The 19,754-nt window shown below is 43.3% G+C and overlaps 1 protein-coding gene across 1 annotated transcript in view; it reads right to left on the bottom strand.

Moving 5' to 3' along the window:
• Nucleotides 1-18,857, bottom strand: part of ssrp1a (structure specific recognition protein 1a) — a 77,284-nt gene extending 58,427 nt beyond the window's left edge. The window contains exons 1-5 of the mRNA XM_060927321.1: nucleotides 18,811-18,857; nucleotides 18,413-18,475; nucleotides 18,088-18,273; nucleotides 5,943-6,048; nucleotides 548-741 (exon numbers count right to left, since the gene is read on the bottom strand). Coding sequence (XP_060783304.1) covers nucleotides 548-741; nucleotides 5,943-6,048; nucleotides 18,088-18,273; nucleotides 18,413-18,466 — 540 coding nt within the window. The 5' untranslated portion in view covers nucleotides 18,467-18,475; nucleotides 18,811-18,857. The remainder of the gene's footprint in view (nucleotides 1-547; nucleotides 742-5,942; nucleotides 6,049-18,087; nucleotides 18,274-18,412; nucleotides 18,476-18,810) is intronic.
• Between the last annotated feature and the right edge of the window lie 897 nt (nucleotides 18,858-19,754).

The following is a 19,754-nucleotide window of genomic DNA, read 5'->3' as shown; positions in this document are numbered from 1 at the left end:
CCGTCGGTTGAAATTGATCCATTCTGTACACGAGTGCAGCAGTATTCAGCGGTGTTTTTGACCGACAAGATGGCGGTTGTGTACTTTCCGGTCACGTGACTGCAAGATCTCTATAGGCGTGAATGTGTGAGAGAGAGAGTGCGCAGAAAGGAACCGCCCACCATACTACTGCAATTCTGGCCACGCCAACCGGATCGGGGTTGGCAGTGATGATAAAGTCATTATTATGAGAAAGAAAGTCATTATTATGAGAAACTAAGCCGCAATTCAAATACAGTACGAGAATCTGAAGTCATGAGATAAGACTTCATTGAGATAGCACAAGGAAATTCTCATTACTGTGAGATTAAGTCATAATTATGAGATAATCTTAAAGCACGAAATAGGATTTCATCATTACGAGACAGCAAGCCATAATGAGAAAAAGTCTCACTATGATGAGATCACGAGAAACCTCGTCATTATTATGGTGGCAGAAACAGGACTCCATACCCTTTCCTGTAACGCCTCAGATTAAAACCATACTACCAAACACACATTCGCGTACCTCTACAGGATCCGTGCCGTCGTCTCCGGTGCTGGGCGGGACGTAAAAGCGGACCTCCATGAGTGACACTTCGGCATCGTCGTTCTGATGGAACTCCACCGTGACCTCGTTCTTTCCTGTGGTGCACTGGGATACGTTGGCCAGGGGGATCTCGAACGCGGGACTTTCGTTAACGTCGAATGACAGCAATGGCCCTGAATGCAAAATACGCAGAAACAGGTATAAGACTGATCAACAATATTTTTTGTCTATAACTGGAAGGTATGATTGCGTTACCTGTGTCGCGTGCAGCACTACACCTGCGAGATCATAACATTTGGCTGGAACACAACAAGAACGTTATGCTCAAGAAAGCAGAACGTTGCACTCGTTAGAGAGATTCATAACATTTGGACCACGTGGCGATTCGGAGCAAAACCTCATCCGAGACAGACAAAGGAGCAGTGTACCGCATGAGCACCCTGCTGTCTGGGCCTTCCCGGTTTCTCGGTGGTTATGAGGTTCATCGTGCTTTCAAACTACTGTAACTCTCTACAGGCCTCATTAGAGGCTAGCGATGATCTTCAAAGACTCCTAGGTCGACCCCCCACTCCATGTCTCCTTTGGTTTTCATATTTTCATTCTTCCAACTTTTAATGCTCGGAAGCGGAGGTAAAACATCTTGATTCAATAATCTCCCAGATTTCTCTCGTTATAGAGAACGTATTAGAATTTATGACGGATATAAAGGACTCTCCCCAGCACAAGCAAGTTATTTGGTACTAGTTTGAGTACTTGGTTGTTTAGGCTCTTTTAACAGTTATTCCACAAAATCGAGTCGTATATGAGCCGATAGCTGACAAGGCACGTAGCGCCGAGTTAGCTATAACCCACGTACGATGAGATTGAGTGGAACAACTTTTATTCTATCCAGGCTTGTAGTACTCGAGTCCGACTCGTGCCCTAATTTGAAGGACTCGCGACTCGACTTGAGCACCGATGACTCGGACTCGTGCATTAACTGCACTGGGACTCATAAATTGGAGATGAGGACTCGGATTTTTTTCTTTATTTTTTTTGTAACATTCCATAATAGTTTGGCATAAAATATTTATATCTACGTTAATTTTTGTACTAATTTCATGCAAGACCGCCACACCTGCGCGCCTTGGCGTGTGCATCAGATAGACTCTCGGGTGCGCTCCGGACAGCACACACGCGTCAAGCGGACTCTCGCACCTGCACAAGATAAAGGCGCAATCAGCGTGCCTAGATAAAAACTGTGAAAACACACTCACTCACTTTGCGAAGTATTGAGTTGTGTTGCTGACACATTACCGAGCCTTATTTCCTTGTCTGGTTTCCTGATCCCTGATTTCCTGCTTCTCATCTTTGATTCTGCCACGTCTACGATAGCCTGCTTGTGCATCGCTCGACTTATTGCCCTTTTCACCGTTTTATGATTTTGCCTGCCGTTCTGGATTGTTTACCATTTTCACGTGTATTAATAAAACACACCTTCCGCACTTGCATCCGTCTCCCAACCATCTCTGACAGAATACTTCGCACTCCCTGATAAAGAGAAGCACATTCACCTGTTCATACGTCATGTTCAGGAACAAACTAATGTTAATGGCGCTGAAACAGCCACGGTCAAACGGTGCGGTTGGAGTCTTGTTCTCGGTCTCGACTTGAAATTTTTTAATGACTTGGACTTGAACACTGGGGACTCGAGGTTTAGTGACTCGACTACAACACTGATTCTATCCACATTCACTGGATTTTGAGAAACGGCGCATTTTTATGTTTTGCAAATTCAAAATAACTTTATACAAAACGCCCAACAAAATCATTTCCGCATAGATTGTTAAAAAAACACGCACACAAAAAAAAGATCGTAGCAAGTTGTGAAAAATGCTGTAATACTTCTGGGGGGGGGGGTTACCATCAAATACTTTTATTCCATATTTTGTTGCTTTTTTTGTATTTTCTGCGGTTTTATTTTTGAGGAGAGTTTTTATTTCATCCTCGGTTCGTTCAGCAATATGCTCCACCATTTTCTTTGTCTTCAGCAGCGATGGGAATAACGGCGTTACTTTTTTTTGTAACGAGTAATCTAACTAATTACTTTTTACATCGTTATAACGCCGTTCCCGTTACTTACAATAAAATACTATGCGTTACTTTATTAAAGCTGTTTTCATCTGGCACGCTGCTCGTTCAGCCTTTCTTTACTCTGCTTTAGTGTGGGGCGGGGAGACACGAGACAACGGCACAGTAAGCCAATCAGAGTAGATTTGGACAACATACGTACAGTAGGTAGGCCACGCCTACTGCGCGCTCTTTCAATCAGAAGACACAGCGATGGCGAGCAGTCAGCCCAACACTGCGCTTTCACATTGGAAATACAGCCATTGCTTTTCATTACTTGAAATAAAAGGCAAGAGTGTTTACGTGCAATGCACATTATGTCAAGGAACAAAGCGTTTGTCCTCGTCATTCATTCATTCATTCATTCATCTCTAGCCGCTTTATCCTTCTACAGGGTCGCAGGCAAGCTGGAGCCTATCCCAGCTGACTACGGGCGAAAGGCGGGGTACACCCTGGACAAGTCGCCAGGTCATCACAGGGCTGACACAGAGACACAGACAACCATTCACACTCACATTCACACCTATGGTCAATTTAGAGTCACCAGTTAACCTAACCTGCATGTCTTTGGACTGTGGGGGAAACCGGAGCACCCGGAGGAAACCCACGCGGACACGGGGAGAACATGCAAACTCCACACAGAAAGGCCCTCGCCGGCCCCGGGGCTCGAACCCAGGACCTTCTTGCTGTGAGGCGACAGCGCTAACCACTACACCACCGTGCCGCCCCTTGTCCTCGTCAATGGCCAGTAATTAGTAACAATTTTAATAACTACAAAAATATATTAAATTTGATAGATGTCTTCTCACATTGTCCCACAAAAATATTAATATAGTGTAGATAATGTTACTGATTGGTTCTGTTAAGTGTCCATTTCAGTCATTAAACACATTTAACATTCACTTTTATTATGATTACACTAACTGAATTTGATTTTTTTTTTGGGGGGGGTAACAAAATGTAACGGAATAATTACTTTCCCTGGTAATTAGTTACTTTAATGACAAAGTAACTCCGTTACTAACTCAGTTACTTTTTGGGAAAAGTAACTAGTAACTATAACTAATTACTTTTTGAAAGTAACGTGCCCAACACTGGTCTTCAGGGGTTTTTGCTGGTTGGTAAACGGATGTAAAGGTGGATTACGTGCCACCGACTGGGCTGGAGTGTGGAACAGGAGATACTGGGAGGAGGACTATATTCTTTTAGCCATTTCTTTTAAATACTTGATCATGACATACCTGACTTGATGTGCTCCGCCATTTTGTTTTTCTCTACTCACGGTATACGAGCTGATATCCTAGTAGTAGAGTAGCCAATCGGAGTGCACAATTGCTCATATTCAATGAATGTGGATAGAATAATAATTGATTTCCACCCAGGTGCATTAGCCAGCTCCGTTTGTTTCTCCGTCTCGAGTAGGGTTGCAGCAGAAAGCTGGTTTTGTTTCACTTTAGAAATCATTTCTCTATTACATTTAATGATTGAATATTAATACGCATCCAAAAGTTGCTGTGTGCGCCAATCTACTGAATTTCCAAAAAGTTAATAAATATTCTTCAAAGTAAGGTTATGGTTATAAATCAAAGGCGCAGATAGCTTTAAAGAGAAGATATAGCGCTCCGTGCGTTTTACGTCAATGAATTCACTAAACCTGTTGGTTTGGCTCTGAAGCGCCATCTAGTGGATATTGCTTTTAGGGTGTATTCAGACCGGAATAGTTCGATAGTTCACTTGCTTTGGTCCGAACCAAATGTTTTTTTTTTTTCATTTTGGTGCGGTTCGCTTTCACACTGTACATTTTAGTAAGCGGACCAAAATCTGTCAACAAAGCCACGCGCCCTGAGGTCGTTCGGCTATTGGTCAGAGACGACACGCGCACAAAGCGTTAAGTTCAAAAGTAGTCATGGAGGCTTTCCGTGCTGTTATTCTTTTTAATGTCATCAAAGCTATATGTTTCTTCCAGTTTTTACTGTTTTCACAATTGTGCGATTACTATGCTGTTGTACAAGTAATTTATCAACGACGACTTCAAAGGGCAAGGCGGCTACGGAGGATAGCGCTGATGAGCGCACATCATGTTGTGACAGTTCTGGCTCTTCACGCAAGACGGAGGAGGTACGTGTCGGGATATTCGCCTTATCCATCGTAATAGATGAATTTCTTTTTTGCGCCGCTAGTACCGCCACTTTTTGAAAGGACGTCCCTGATTTTAATGTAGGTCTGACGGAGTTTCTTCACTTTTAGCCGACATTGTTCTGGGGAGCGCGTGAACCCCTTCTTCATTTTCTCACTGAATACAGCAAACACGTCGGCATTTTTGTGCGTTCTCTCCAAAAGCTCAGATATGTGGACATCTGCCCATATATCCACAAGGGTACGCGTTTCTTCCTCGGCCCACGTTTGCCCCCTACTCATTCTTTGTACTCTGTAGTCTAGCCTACCACTGGTCTGAATGACTGTTGTAAGGTTCCCTTGACAACCGAAACAGTGCTTGCGCTTTGCGGTGGAGTGTCAAGACTCTGTTTCCCATAATGCTCGACAAACGACGGAAGCTCCCGAGGTACAAAAAAGCAAAGCTGTCGGATTAGGTCCGGTCTGCTTTCACACCTCCAAAAGATCCGCACCAGGGTTCCTTTGGTCCGGACCGAGTCCGACCTTGCAGCTCGGTCTCGGTCCGCTTGTTTGGTCCGGACCAGAGTTCGGTGGTTTGTATTCAGACCAACCCAAAAGGTCCGGACCAAGGGAAATTTGGTTCGTTTAGTCCGGACCAAACAACGTAGGTGTGAATACGCCCTTATTCCTCCAGCTGTATTCTACTGTAGGTGAACATGTGAACGATGTGGCTCACGCCATCACTGCTTGTGCACGTATCCAGCATAAACCAGGATCAAGAGCTGATATTTTCACTCAGCTAGCACTGTCTGTAGGTATTTTTTTCTTGCCTAGCTTGCGCCTTTGTTCGCTGCAGTGCGCCATTAGGAAGAAACTCTCTACGCTGAGTTTCTCCAAGTTACTCATTTTGTAGGAAGATGCTACAATTCCTTGCCGAGCACAGGTTGCAGTACGCATTGTTTTTTCACTTTATTGATCGCAAATTATGTATCATTATTTTTTGCACGCCTGGTAACACGGCATCAGCACTGATGATGCATCTCAACGTTTGTTTGCACTTGACCAGAGGTTTCGCACAGATGCTTTGAGCAGAATCAGGAGTATTGAGTATTTTATTTATAACACTCAATAAATAATGGAGTATATTTACCTGAGAATTTTGCAGTCCCCCAGTTCCAGCCTTTCACACACATGTCCTTTTCCGTCAGCTCAACTCTGTAGTTGGCTTTAAAAAACGCAGAGATTTTCTCAAAGTCCTGTAGAGCAAAGAGAGTGCAGAAAGAAGTAGTAAACAGAATTAATTTTTTTTTACTCTCCCCCCCCAAACAGCTTCATTAATAAGAGGTCGGCTGATGGCGCTGCACCCCTCTGGGATGGTGGAGGTGTGCGTAATCCGGCCACAGGCTCATACTGAGCGCGCCCAATCAGACTGTTTATTTATCCAGCACTGCACAATCGCTTCCACATGTCACACCAGTGCTGTGCATGTGTGTCTGAGCAAGACAAGAAGAGGAAGAGAGAGAAAAAGGAGAGAGAGAGACAGACATCGACGCTCTTAGCGATGCTTTGCACCTAATCCACCTCCTCTTCTTTTATACACAAACCTGAACTTTCATTACTGCACTCCTTTTCCGTTCTTAAAATTAGCACCCCCCCACCCCCTTCACTGTAAACTTGCATAAACATCAGGAATCAAAGTGAGCAGCTGAGCCATATATTTAAGTGCAACACACACATACACATGTGCGTAACAGTAATGGAGGTCAGATCATGTCGCCTTCGTTTTTGTCACGAAATGTTGCACATTTTCCCGGAATGATGGTGCACGAGGAAGCTAATAAAACACACTCCCGCTAGGACACCACACACACACAAGCTGAAGCCACTGATTAATCCCGGAGAGGCTCAAAGCGTCCTTTTCCTGTAGTATCTTGAATTACAGACATAAACACTCAATGTGTTACACACACACACACACACCGTTTTGGTTTCAAATACATCTACTCAGCACTGCACTGAACATTACATCAGATCTTCTTTAGTCCAACTTCAACATGACCGTGTGTTTGATCAGGGAAATCGCCAGTCTCTGACTCAACTCCGCAACTTGAGCACCATTTTTGGGAAAACTCTGTCTATCTGTCTCTCTTTCTCTCTCCTCCCCCCATATCTGTCTGCCTGTCTCTCTGCCTCCCTCTGTGTGTCTGTCTCTCCCTCTCCGCCACCATCTGTCTGTCTGTCTCCCTTCCTCTCTTTGTTTGTCTGTCTCTCTCTCCCTCCCTCTTCCCACCACCATCTGTCTGCCCATCTCCCTCCCAGTTTGTGTCTCTCTCTTTCCCCCTCCATCTGTCTGCCTGTCCATCTCTGTCTGCTTCCCTCCTTCCTTCTCTCTCCATCTGTCTGTCTGCTTGCCTGCCTGTCTCTCTCCCCCCCCACCTCCCTCGGTGCCCCTGTGTCTGTCTACCTCTCTCCCTCTCTCTCCATCTGTCTGCCTGTCTCTCTCCCTCCCCATCTCTGTCTGTCTGCTCGCCTGTCTCTCTCTCTCTCCCCCACCTCCCTCAGTGCCCCTGTGTCTGTCTACCTCTCTCCCTCTCCCTCCATCTGTCTGTCTGCCTGTCTCTCTCCCTCCCCATCTGTCTGTCTGCCTGCCTGCCTTCCTCTCTTTGTCTCTCTCTCCCCCTTCCCCTCCATCTCTCTCCCTCCCTCTTCCCATCACCATCTGTCTGCCCATCTCCCTCCCTCTTTGTGTCTCTCTCTTTCCCCCTCCATCTGTCTGCTTGTCCATCTCTGTCTGCTTCCCTCCTTCCTTCTCTCTCCATCTGTCTGTCTGCTTGCCTGTCTCTCCCCCCCCCACCTCCCTCGGTGCCCCCGTGTCTGTCTACCTCTCTCCCTCCATCTGTCTGCCTGTCTCTCTCCCTCCCCATCTGTCTGTCTGCCTTCCTCTCTTTGTCCCTCTCTCCCCCTTCCCCTCCATCTCTCTCCCCCTCCCTCTCCATGCCACCATCTGTCTGCCCATTTCCCTCCCTCTCTTTGTGTCTCTCTCTTCCCCCTCCATCTGTCTGCCTGTCCATCTCTGTCTGCTTCCCTCCCTCCTTCTCTCTCCATCTGTCTGTCTGCTTGCCTGTCTCTCTCTCTCTCACCCCCGCCTCCATCTGTCTGCCTGTCTCTCTGCCTCCCTCGGCGTCTGTGTCTCTGTTTACCTTTTTCTCTCTCTCTCTCTCTCTCTCCCCCTCCTCCAATTGTCTGTCTGTATCTATGTCTATATCTCTCTCTCGCACCTTCTCTGTCTCTTTCTCCCTCCATTGGTCTGCCTCTCCCCCCCAATTGTCTGCCTAGCTCTCTTGTTCACTCCTTCTCTGTGTCTTTCTCTTTCCCCCTCCATCTGTCTGCCTCTCTCTCTCCTCCAATTGTCTACTTGTCTATCTCTGTCTGTCTGTCTCCCTCCCTCCAGCTATCTGTTTTTTGTACGAATAAATGAGCACGGTACTGGATCGATACTGGTATCAAATGCATCCCGAATAAAGTCTTCATGATTTATGTAATGACTTTGTTAAAATCAGAAAGGCTTCAAGAGAGACAATATTCTGTGGTACAAAGGCATCATGAGTCTTACCATGAAATCATCACTATCCTAGAGGAGTTAAGATGATAAATAAATAAATAAATAAAAATCCAGATTAGCATTAAGACCGGGGGGATCTAAAATTTGGAAAGATCCAACTACATAAACTTCTTTGCTTAAAAAGCTCCAGCTCTTCCAAGCAACTAACATGACTGAAGGGTGACAAGTTACCTTTTAATTCCATTAATAATTAGTTAAAGGAAAGACTTTTAACTACAGTAAATCCTCTAATATAGGCCGGGGCCTTTATTTCACTCAAGTGCATCTTGGTCCAGGCCATTATTGGAAGGAGGCCAGAATTAGAGGCAGGCCTCTATTTCTATTTGAGCAAAACAGACTACCAGTGGAATGAATAAAAACGAGATTTTGTGTCTATTTGAACCTATAAACTGCGTGCTGCAGTTTCTATGAAGAGTCGATCTATAGGCTTATACACAAAACAACGATAGAACTTTAACTTGAAATTGAACAATAGCCTTCCATGAACACAGGCTGATATTTGAACAACATATGTGAACTACACACGACAATAAACAATAAACTCTTTATAGCCTCGATTAGAATCTAGTGAACTTGCTCAGCACTACCGCACGCACGACTCTGACACACACTGTAGCGCAACGTGGGGTACATAGACTCGCTGAAAAACTCCTCGGGTATTTTTCTGAGTTTACCGAAAATCAGAGTAGAAGGAGCCACCCACCCTCTGTCTGGTTTGAAGCGGTTCTGTAGGACATTGAGCTTTACAGAGTCCGGTGCACATTTTAAGGCATCTGGTTGAAGTTTACCTGTGTCTGATAAATCTGATGTCAGTGATAGCGGGCTGACTCGTGGCTCATTAGTAAAGCTATCTGATGGCTCATTTGTCAGCAAGGTGGAGCAACCATCTACTTCTGATCGTAAGGGACATGGGGAGATGTAGGTGTTCTTATATGAAATTCACTGGATGTATGGCTAGTTTCAAACTCAGAGGTAGATGAAGGCAATTCCCTCAAAGGAACTGAGCTCGCATCCAGCTGCAGCGTACTGCTGCTAGGTTGCGGAGGAGTGGAAGCTGCCGGTGCCGTGTTACTAGCTGATACTGGAGAAGACTGGCAAGCAGATGACACCCCTGGATCACTGCTTTTGGACTTTTTCGTAAAAGTCTGAAACAAGCTCGTTTGTTTCAGGGTTCGTTTACTCATTTTTGACTCGCTTCTCAATAAATTCTCACACAAGCTCTGACTACTGACGACTGTCTGTCTCCGTTTCTCAAAACTGGAGAGAATCTCAGTGGTGCAAGAAAAGTATATCTGCATTGACCAATGAGCTTTCTTGGTCACGCACACCCCGCCCAATCCTGAAGCACACAAATGCGCCGGCACACACGCGTCTCTCTCTCTCTCAAATTATGTTGCATTGCCAAAGCATTCAGGTAACAATTATAATTAAAAAAAAATCTCTCCCCCCAAGGTACGCCTAGTGCGTACAGCCATACGCCTGGCGGCGCCACTGATCACAATTGTCTTTCAGATCGGAACGATTGTGTAAGGCCACTATGATCTCAGAAACATCGTTGGTTATAGCCCCGGCCTGTATTAGAGTCCGGCCATTATTTACCTCCTCCGACAGCGAGACCGGCCAATATTAGAGTCCCGGCCAGTAATGGAATACAGGCCAGTATTAGAGGATTTACTGTAATTATGATTTTTTTTTATGCGTTCTTCCTCCACTGTTGGAAAACAAGAGCGCTCAGAGCATACTGTAATATCCCCCGCTGGCAACTATGTCATAACTCTGGTAAAATGCGACTGAATTGAACAAAACTGCAGTATACGTATTACTGACACAGGGGCTTCAAAGTTTGGGAGAATAGCAGGGTACAAATAATTTACAGCAGGGTGAAAAATGGTAAAATGTCTGCCAGTGGCAGACATAATGCACGCAAAGCGTGCAGGGGGGGGTTCAAAGGGGGGGTGCGCCCCCCTTTTTGGCACAGAAAATTTTATGAAATGCACTGAGAAATGGTGGCCTCTGGTAACTTTTAACAGTGAAAATAAAGGGTAATCAATACTATTTGGAAACTTGAAATATGAAACCATACCTCAGTCATTTTATCATATTTCAGAAATATTTGCATACAAACAAAGTAGTCCGATTGAAATCCACATATGGATGATATAATAATTTTAAGTCTGATGTGCACTTTGACTAAGCTAAGGTGACAAGTTTCTCCAGATTCTCTAATACCATTGAAGAATATGGTGAAACCTTGAATACAGATGAAGAACAAAACAACTTCAATTATAATCAAAATGTTTATTTTTTGGCAGTCAAACTTACATAAAATGCAGCTACATGCACTTCATCAGCTGACTTCATCGTTATTAAAAAACAACAGCTAGCAGCACTCATTTATATTTATTTATTGTGTATATAAGTGCTGTCAAGCGATTAAAATATTTAATCGCGATTAATGTCGCGACTGTCATAGTTAACTAGCGATTAATCGCAATTTAATCGCACATTTTTGTCACATGAAAAACCATTGTAATTCTCTTATCAGCATAAAAAAGTGAATGGGCTTGCTCACCGTTCGAACTACAGGGGTACTTGGGGATCCGAGATCCCCTGAAACAGACATGAGATCCCTTGAAAACATGATTTGGGAAATGTTGGGGGGGGTCTCTAAAATATTGGCAAAATGATGTTTATTGACATAGCAATCGTGTGTAACGGGAAGCATTTGCATATCCGAAGTGAGCGCGCGATGGAGATCCGCGCTCTGAGACAAGCGCAAGCACCCCCCCCCCAAGGGGGAAAAAAAAGGGACCCCCCGAAAATATCGGCATAGTTCGAACACTGGTTGTACCAATGGTTTTTTTTTTATTGCAGAGCATAACACGTCTTGTCACAGCCACTGCAAAGTGGGGCTGGAGCCGCCGATGGGAAAACGAAACCTAAGCCGAGCACCGTGGCTCTTCGGGGGAGGGCAGAGGACTCTGGCTGTGCAGGGCGTGGCATCATGTCACAGAGCGTTAATCTCGCGATAAAAAAAATGATCGCTGTTAAAATTGAGTCAAGTTAACGCGTTAATAACGCGACATTTTTGACAGCACTAACACACACACACATATATATATATATATATATATATATATATATATATATATATATATATATATATATATATATATATAAAATCAAAGAGAGAGAGAGATGCAAGCATGAATTTTTCATGGGGCGGGATGGTTTGGAACAGGTCATCTAAAATTGGGATAACATTTACCCGGGACGGGTATTTGAGGCGGGTCGTCTAGCTTAAGCTTGATTAGCGTTGTTACGCACGCAGTTTGTTTTTTCGAGCAGCTGTCAAATGCAGAGTCAACTTTACGATCTGCGATTATAATGTCTTAAGCAAGGCTGAGAAACGGTGGACTAAGACGTATTTATTTTTCTATATCAACACAATGACAGAATAAATTTGCGTTCAAAACGTACTTGCCTTTCCCTCTAGACCTTTTTCGCCACGCATCCAGCATGGAGCTGCTTGCAACTCTTTTCGTTGCCATTTGTGAGTCACATGATGGTATGAATCATTCACAGTCCATGGAACACTAAGCCAATCAGAGTACGGCTTACATATGGCACAAGGGGCAGTAATGGCTGCACTCATGTCGAGGATGTAAACAAAGTTGATGCGGCAACGGACATACATGACAGTGGATGTAATTTACATTCACAACTTTTTTTGCCGTCAGAAATATTTAATATTAAATTTTGTGACTCAACTGACAATAGCCGGCGGCATAACAAGCCACAGACAGCGATTTGCCGCCGGTGACCGGCTACTTTTGAGACCGCAGCTGACATAGAACAAAGAATCCTGTCAAGTTTGGTGAAATTCCTTCAAAAATTGTGAGAGGAGTTGATTTCAGAAGGCGAGTACCCTTCCTGGGATGGACGTCACCACGACATAATCCCCCTTCAGCCAACGGGGGATAAAAATTGTGAGGGAAGTTGATTTCAGAAAGCAAGCACACCTTGATGAAATTGCCAAAGTACAAGGTGGTTAATAATCGAGGGCATAACTCTAGGAAAATGTGCCCAAATGAAAGGAAATTTCAAAATGCGTATAACTGTCATATAACAAAGCCTTTTGCCAAGTTTGGTGAAATTCCTCCACAAACTGTGAGAGGAGTTGATTTCAGAAGAACCTACACCCTCATGAAATTGTCAAAGTACAAGTTATTTAATCAAGGGTCAAAACTCTGGGAAAATTTTCACAAACAAAATTAAATTGCAATATGCATACTACCGTCATATAACAAGGCTTTTTGCCAAGCTTTGAGAAATTTGTGCAAAAACTGTGAGGGGAGTTGACGTCAGAAGGCAAACACACCTTCATGAAATTATGAAAGTACAAGGATGTTAATCAAGGGCTGTAACTCTGGTAAAATGCAACCGAATTGAACAAAATAACGTGCGTACTACTGACATATAACAAGGCTTTTTACCAAGTTTCATGAAATTCCTCCAAAAATTGTGACAGGAGTTGATTTCAGAAGGAAAACACACCTCATGAAGTTGTCAAATTATAATTTTGTTAATCAAGGGCTGTAGCACTGGTAAAATGTGACCAAATTTAACGGAATTACAATATGCGTATTACCGACGTATAACAAAGAATCCTACCAAGTTTCATGAAATTCCTCCAAAAACTGTAAGAGGAGTTGATTTCAGAAGGTGAGCACCCTTCCCAGGATGGACATCGCCATGACATAATCCCCCTTCGGGCCTTTCGACCAGTGGGGAATACATTTAAAAAAATAAATAAATAAATATATATATATATATATATATATATATATATATATATATATATATATATATATATATATTTAAATAAATATTTTTAAAAAAAACCTAGCCACATTTTTGGCTCAATACTCGACTAGAGAAAGTAAATAAAACGAAAAACATATGAACGTCAGTGAAAATGCTCGCTATAACGTATCCAGTACCGTAGCTAACCTTTGATCCGATGAGCTGCCTTCAGCTAAATCATTTACATAAACGCACATGATTGGATAAAGATGTGCTCCAGAAGTCATTATGGTTCACATTTAAAGTTGCTGAACTATGGACAGGGTTTTTTTTTCCCTACTTTGACTGGATCTTCTTAAGTACTCAGTTTCCTCTGAAATCCAGACTGCTGGGTCCAGATGGCGTTCGGCCTGTTTAAAGGTTTTAGTGTGATGTACAGCTGCAGAAACGATGACCGTTTAATCCATAGTTCACTTACAGCTATAAATGTGTTTGTATACATGCTAGAAATATGGTTATTGGATTTTGCCCCAGTTATTGAAGTAAGGCTGATTTACATTGTACAATAACAGCAGCTGAACATGTTTACTGTGTGTCCACTGTACAAGATGCTGCCAAAAAAAAAAAGTTGAAAATGATCTCACAATAGACCAACAATGTTTTATGAGATTTTGGTTTACAATCTGCCAACAACTCTACCAGAACTCATGTCTTGGTTACAAATGCGTGATATAGAGATCTTGCATGTGACATCACAGCCGATCCAGATTGTAACAGACGCCATCTTGTCGGTCAAACGCCATATTTCCGCCTTCTACTTCATTCTGGTTCTCCTTCTGCTTCTACCTTTTCTTCTGGAAAACCCTACTATATACAATTCTACTACAACGGCTGCGGCTACAAGCTCTCCCTACCTGTGCACGTTTTTTGTGTGTATTTTTGCGTGTTGTTCGTCTGTACCGGACTTCAATATCCACTACAACCGTATGGACTTACTGGACATTGGTTTCCAGCAGAAAATGACGGTTTGTAGTGATATGGTAAAATAGATGATATTTTTTACCATATTAACATGCCATTGTTGTGTGTTATGTCTGATGTAAAGACTCTCGTCTCTGCGAGCCTACCACACAGATTTAATACTTGTCATTTTTAGGGCATACCTAACAACCTGTTCTGCCCCTCGGACCTGCTTGATCCATCCTGGTGCCCTGTGTCTGGTCGGAGTTTTATCGCACCGCTCCTGTGAAGGACAGCCCCATGAGGACAGTTGAGGGTTATACCTGTTAAAACTGTTAATGTTATAGTCATGCTGTCTGTTGTTGCCCAAATGAGGATGGGTTCCCTTTTGAGTCTGGTTCCTCTCGACGTTTCTTCCTCATGTCGTCTGAGGGAGTTTTTCCTTGCCACCGTCGCCACAGGCTTGCTCATTGGGGATAGATTAGGGATAAAATTAGCTCATGTTTTAAGTCGTTCAAATTCTGTAAAGCTGCTTTGCGACAATGTTTATTGTTAAAAGCGCTATACAAATAAATTTGATTTCCATCGCATGCACAACATTCCGGACGAGATAGCGAGACCAGCGGGGTCTCCGTGGATTGTTATCGGGTCTGGCAGGCGAAGGAGGCGGCGCCAGGAGAGGAAGCAAAAGCGAGGCTGCAGGCAGAGCCGGCCTGTTGACTAAGCTCAGAAAACAGCCACTCAAACCTCCACTGCCAAGCCTCTACCTCTCCAACACCAGATCCATGGTAAACAAGACGGACGATTTGGAATTACAGCTGGAATTACCTTATTCTATAATCGGCTGGTCAGTGCTATACTAGATACTACTGATATATCTAGTATCAGTACTAGTACTCAATACTTAAATGACTTACCCGTCCAATGAGGATTGTTATTTTCTTGTTTACAAGATGCCACATCTGAGGGCGGCTGACAAATCCTGAATTTCTGTAAAGATAACTGTCCAGAGATTTATAAGCACGCAGTGCTTCACCACTGAACAGCGAGGGAAAGTTAATGAGGTAATTATACACATCTGGGTATTCCACCTCTTGCAGTTCCATATCCACTGACACGGTCGTGAAAACTCCGTCCGGTAAGCCATAAGGGTCACTAATCCGTAGGTCGTTTATTTTAGACATATATCTAGTTATCTGTTCATTAGAAAAATGAGCCATGTAGTCCGTCGGTTGAAATTGATCCATTTTGTACACGAGTGAAGCAGTATTCAGCGGTGTTTTTTACCGACAAAATGGCGGCTGTGTACTTTCCGGTCACGTGACTGCAAGATCTCTATAAAGGGATTAAATAAAGTAAAACCATTAATGTGAACCAACTGAATCATTGTGAAGAAAACCGTATTGTTTAAATTATTCAGTGAAAACGTACTGTAATCTAATCTCTTCTTATTTTCACACTGTGCACAAACAGAATATAAACGAGACACAAGTCACTACGGATTAAACATCAGCCGAGAACAGGACAGCAGCATGATGTGGAATTTGAAAATCAACAACGTGCCAATGAAACATTTTACCAGTAAAACACCCTCGGTGAATCATTACCAGATTTTGTAGTTTATATAAACTTAAGAGTAGTGCGTTAAATTTTAGAAGCATTTCTTGAAATTCCTTTTCAATCCCAACAGTGGTGAATAAATTAAATGATTGGAACAAAAAAAAAAAAAAAAAAAAAAAAAAACATTCTTGGTCATCTCTCTCATGGACTCCTCCACCAGCAGAAATCAGGCAGTGCACATTCACCTGTTTTGGAAGTGTGGGATTTTTTTCCCCCCATTGGACACTTTCAAAAATCTAGCTTACTCTTGTTGGTTTCGCTAACAAATTACCTATCCTAGCTTTAATGTAAAAGTTTAAAAAAAAAAAGAAAAAGAAAAGCATCCACATTCATCCGTTTTCCAAATAAAAGACAAACCGTACACTTAACCATTTATAACAAGGGAAGCCATGACTTAAAGTGCATATCACGGGTAAATTCAGGAGCAAGATCAATGTAATTCTCCCATTTTATATTAAACTTTGGTCAAATATTTGTCACATTTTGTGCGATTTTTTTACCTTGCGCAATACCAGAACAATTCAGTTGAAATCAAGCCATTTGAGGCGAATTGGTCCGCCTCTGAAAAAACTTGGCATTTGAATTTCCCGGCAAACATTGATTTTCGTGACATCGTGTGTGGGACTCCTCCTTCTGAATCCTACATCACCGCTGGTTTGTTTATGAGAAAACGACCTGGTGGTTTCTGCAAATTTCTTCAACGTTATCACGTAATTATTAAAACGGTTAACAGATGTATCGTCGGAGGGTGTAGCAACACCAATCTTGATGGGATTAGTACTCATCGTTTTCCAAAATAACGGACAATGAGAGAGAAACGGGAGCGCTTTGTGCGAGGCGCCTGGAAAAACTGGCTACATGCTACAGTATTATTTGCGGTGCTCACTTCACAAGGCCTGACGACTTTAAGAACTATTTGCAGTGGGAAATGGGCTTCGCGAGGCAACTTGATCTGAAAAACGACGCAGGTCCATCCAGTGACAATTCCATATTTCAATGTAAAATCGCTAGCTGCTAAACTTGGGCCCAATCCCAATTCTAATTTCTACCCCTCCCCCTACCCCTTCCCCTTGAAACTGAGCTACAAGGGATAGGGCTTGAAATTCAACCCCTACCCTTCAACGATCGCATACGTCATCGCGTACCTCCGTCAGCGTTTACGTTAGCAAAACGCGACCAAATGCGTCATTGGCTGCGACCAGCCGCTACAGTCAGAGCCAGAACCAGAAATCTCTGCTGGCAGGGTGTGATTTGTTAACTAACACCACTGAATGGGATATCTTTGGCGCTTCGTGCACCACATCCGACAGAATGTGGTGTCAGAACACTCATGTAAACAATAAAAGCGAGAATAACCGAACAAAACGTACGCAGTCAAGCAACCGAAAACAATACTCACTCCCAAAGCTTTTTAGCAGCAGCTTGGATTTCAGAAATCGCTGCTCATTCTCAGCTCGAAAGCGAATCAAGCGGCGTGTTTCCTCTGGATAACAACTTAAAACACATAAATAATGGAGAAAATACATTTATGACAATCTTTCACCGCGGGAACCGCCATCTTTCTGAAATCCGCATGAAATCTCGCTGAAATCCGCATGGCATTGTGGGAAATCACTCAAACCCCTTCGTTCGGAGTCAGCTCCAGGAAAATCTCCGTTTGGAGGGGTACAGAAGCCCTACCCCTTCCCCTACCCCTCCGCGTTAACTGGGATTGGGATACCCCTACCCCTTCACGTGAACGCGCAAAATGGAGGGGAAGGGCCAAGGTGGTCCAAGGGGTGAAATGGGATTCGGCCTTGGTCTACACAGGCTGTGCACTGAAACCGTGCAAGCTCTCACAGCCTGCTGGCGCTTCCGCAGGTGACGTCACGAATCTGGCTCCAGACTCCCTTGGGATTTTTCCAGACGCGTTTTGTTATTTTAATTTTTTTTCTGCTGTAGACAGATAGCCTTGTGCAAAATTACCCTTCTGGATGAGTGTGTAAAGGGAAAGACTTTCATATTAAAAAAAAAATTAACAAAACTGGTCCAGGATATGCACTTTAAAGCTTAGAAAAGCAGCTTTAGGACCAAAAGGTCACCAGTTTGATTCCCTGGACCAGCTGGAATAGCTGACGTGCCCTTCAGCAAGGCATCTAACCCCTAACTGCTCTCCAGGCTGCTCTGGGTATGTTGTACGTCGTTCTGGATAAGCGCGCCTGCTAAATGCTTGTCATGTAATGCAACTATAAATACAATTTTGTTCACACACACACACACACACACACACACGCGCTCAGTTCGTTACCGTGTCTTTGAAGCCATCATATTTGTAGACGTGACCGTTGCTCGTGGCTAGTTTGATCCCGTGTCCGAGACAGACACGACGCCACTGTGCGAGAGACAGATCAGGAGCAGGGATGCTGTCCACTTTTCCCGTCTTACTGCTTTTGTAGACCACAGACTGTTTGCTGAACCTCAACCGGCCGTCGTTCTGTAAAGGACAAGAACACATAACTAATTTCTTTTTAAAAAAAATCAAATATACAGAGAACTTAGGTAAGCTTTAGGTGTTAAAAGCGAACACTGTGTTTGTGAGATAAGAGGAGAAGAAGAAGAAGTGTGTGTCTCACCCAGCATCCTTTCACCTCCTGGTAAATCTCATTGAACTCCAGTGTGTCTCCCATCTCTGCTGCCTGATTAACACACAAACACACCCTTCAGTCACTGTGAGCTCGAGTCTGGATCACCCTGCTGTGTTTACTCAACCCACTTTCAAGTCTAAATCACATCTGAGCACAGACTCCTGTTATCAGGACACAGGCAGTGATGGATGCTAACTCAGCTAAGCTAACTAGCCAGCTACATAACGGTGCTAGCCTGTTTTTCATCAACACACAATAAATAAACACGTTTCATTACTCCAGGACGAAAAAACTCGCAATATCATTGTAATAACCTGCTTATGTGAGTTTATTTCTCAGTTTTACGTCATTAAAACAGAAAAAAAGAGACAAAACTGTTGCCATACCTCTGCCTGTGCTCCCCCTTTTCCCGCGTGAAACGTCCGGGAACAGAGAACAGTAACCCGGAAAAAGATTGTGCAGTTTCCGGTTTTATGACCTTCTCGCTTAGAGAGAATATAAATATAAATATTAATGTGTGTAATAGACGTTGCCTCACAAATAAGCACCTTTATGTTGAATAGTATTTAAAACAAGCTTTTAAATTTATAACGCTTATAAAGTATTTAGTATATAAAATGATTTAAGCTGCATTTAAAAAAAGGTATAGATAGATAGATAGATAGATAGATAGATAGATAGATAGATAGATAGATAGATACTTTATTAATCCCAGAGAGAAATTAAAGGTATCCAGTAACATTTCTGCATTGCAGAAGATCAATACAAAAACTAAATAGCATTATACTAAATTAAAATACAAATATACTATAAAATACCATACGTCAACCTTTGGTCAATCAAACCTGTATAACCAACCTCCAAAATCCGTATTTCCCTTATAAAATCCGTATAAGATGCAAATTAAAATCTCATTCATCTCATTATCTGTAGCCACTTTATCCTTCTACAGGGTCGCAGGCAAGCTGGAGCCTATCCCAGCTGACTACGGGCGAAAGGCGGGGTACACCCTGGACAAGTCGCCAGGTCATCACAGGGCTGACACATAGACACAGACAACCATTCACACTCACATTCACACCTACGGTCAATTTAGAGTCACCAGTTAACCTAACCTGCATGTCTTTGGACTGTGGGGGAAACCGGAGCACCCGGAGGAAACCCACGCGGACACGGGGAGAACATGCAAACTCCGCACAGAAAGGCCCTCGCCGGCCCCGGGGCTCGAACCCAGGACCTTCTTGCTGTGAGGCGACAGTGCTAACCACTACACCACCGTGCCACCGCAAATTAAAATAATTTACCTAAAATTTGAACGATAATTAACAAT

The sequence above is a fragment of the Neoarius graeffei genome, chromosome 8 (assembly GCF_027579695.1).
Source record: "Neoarius graeffei isolate fNeoGra1 chromosome 8, fNeoGra1.pri, whole genome shotgun sequence".
Classification (NCBI taxonomy): Eukaryota; Metazoa; Chordata; class Actinopteri; order Siluriformes; family Ariidae; genus Neoarius; species Neoarius graeffei.
This window is presented reverse-complemented; position numbering and strand designations above follow the sequence as displayed.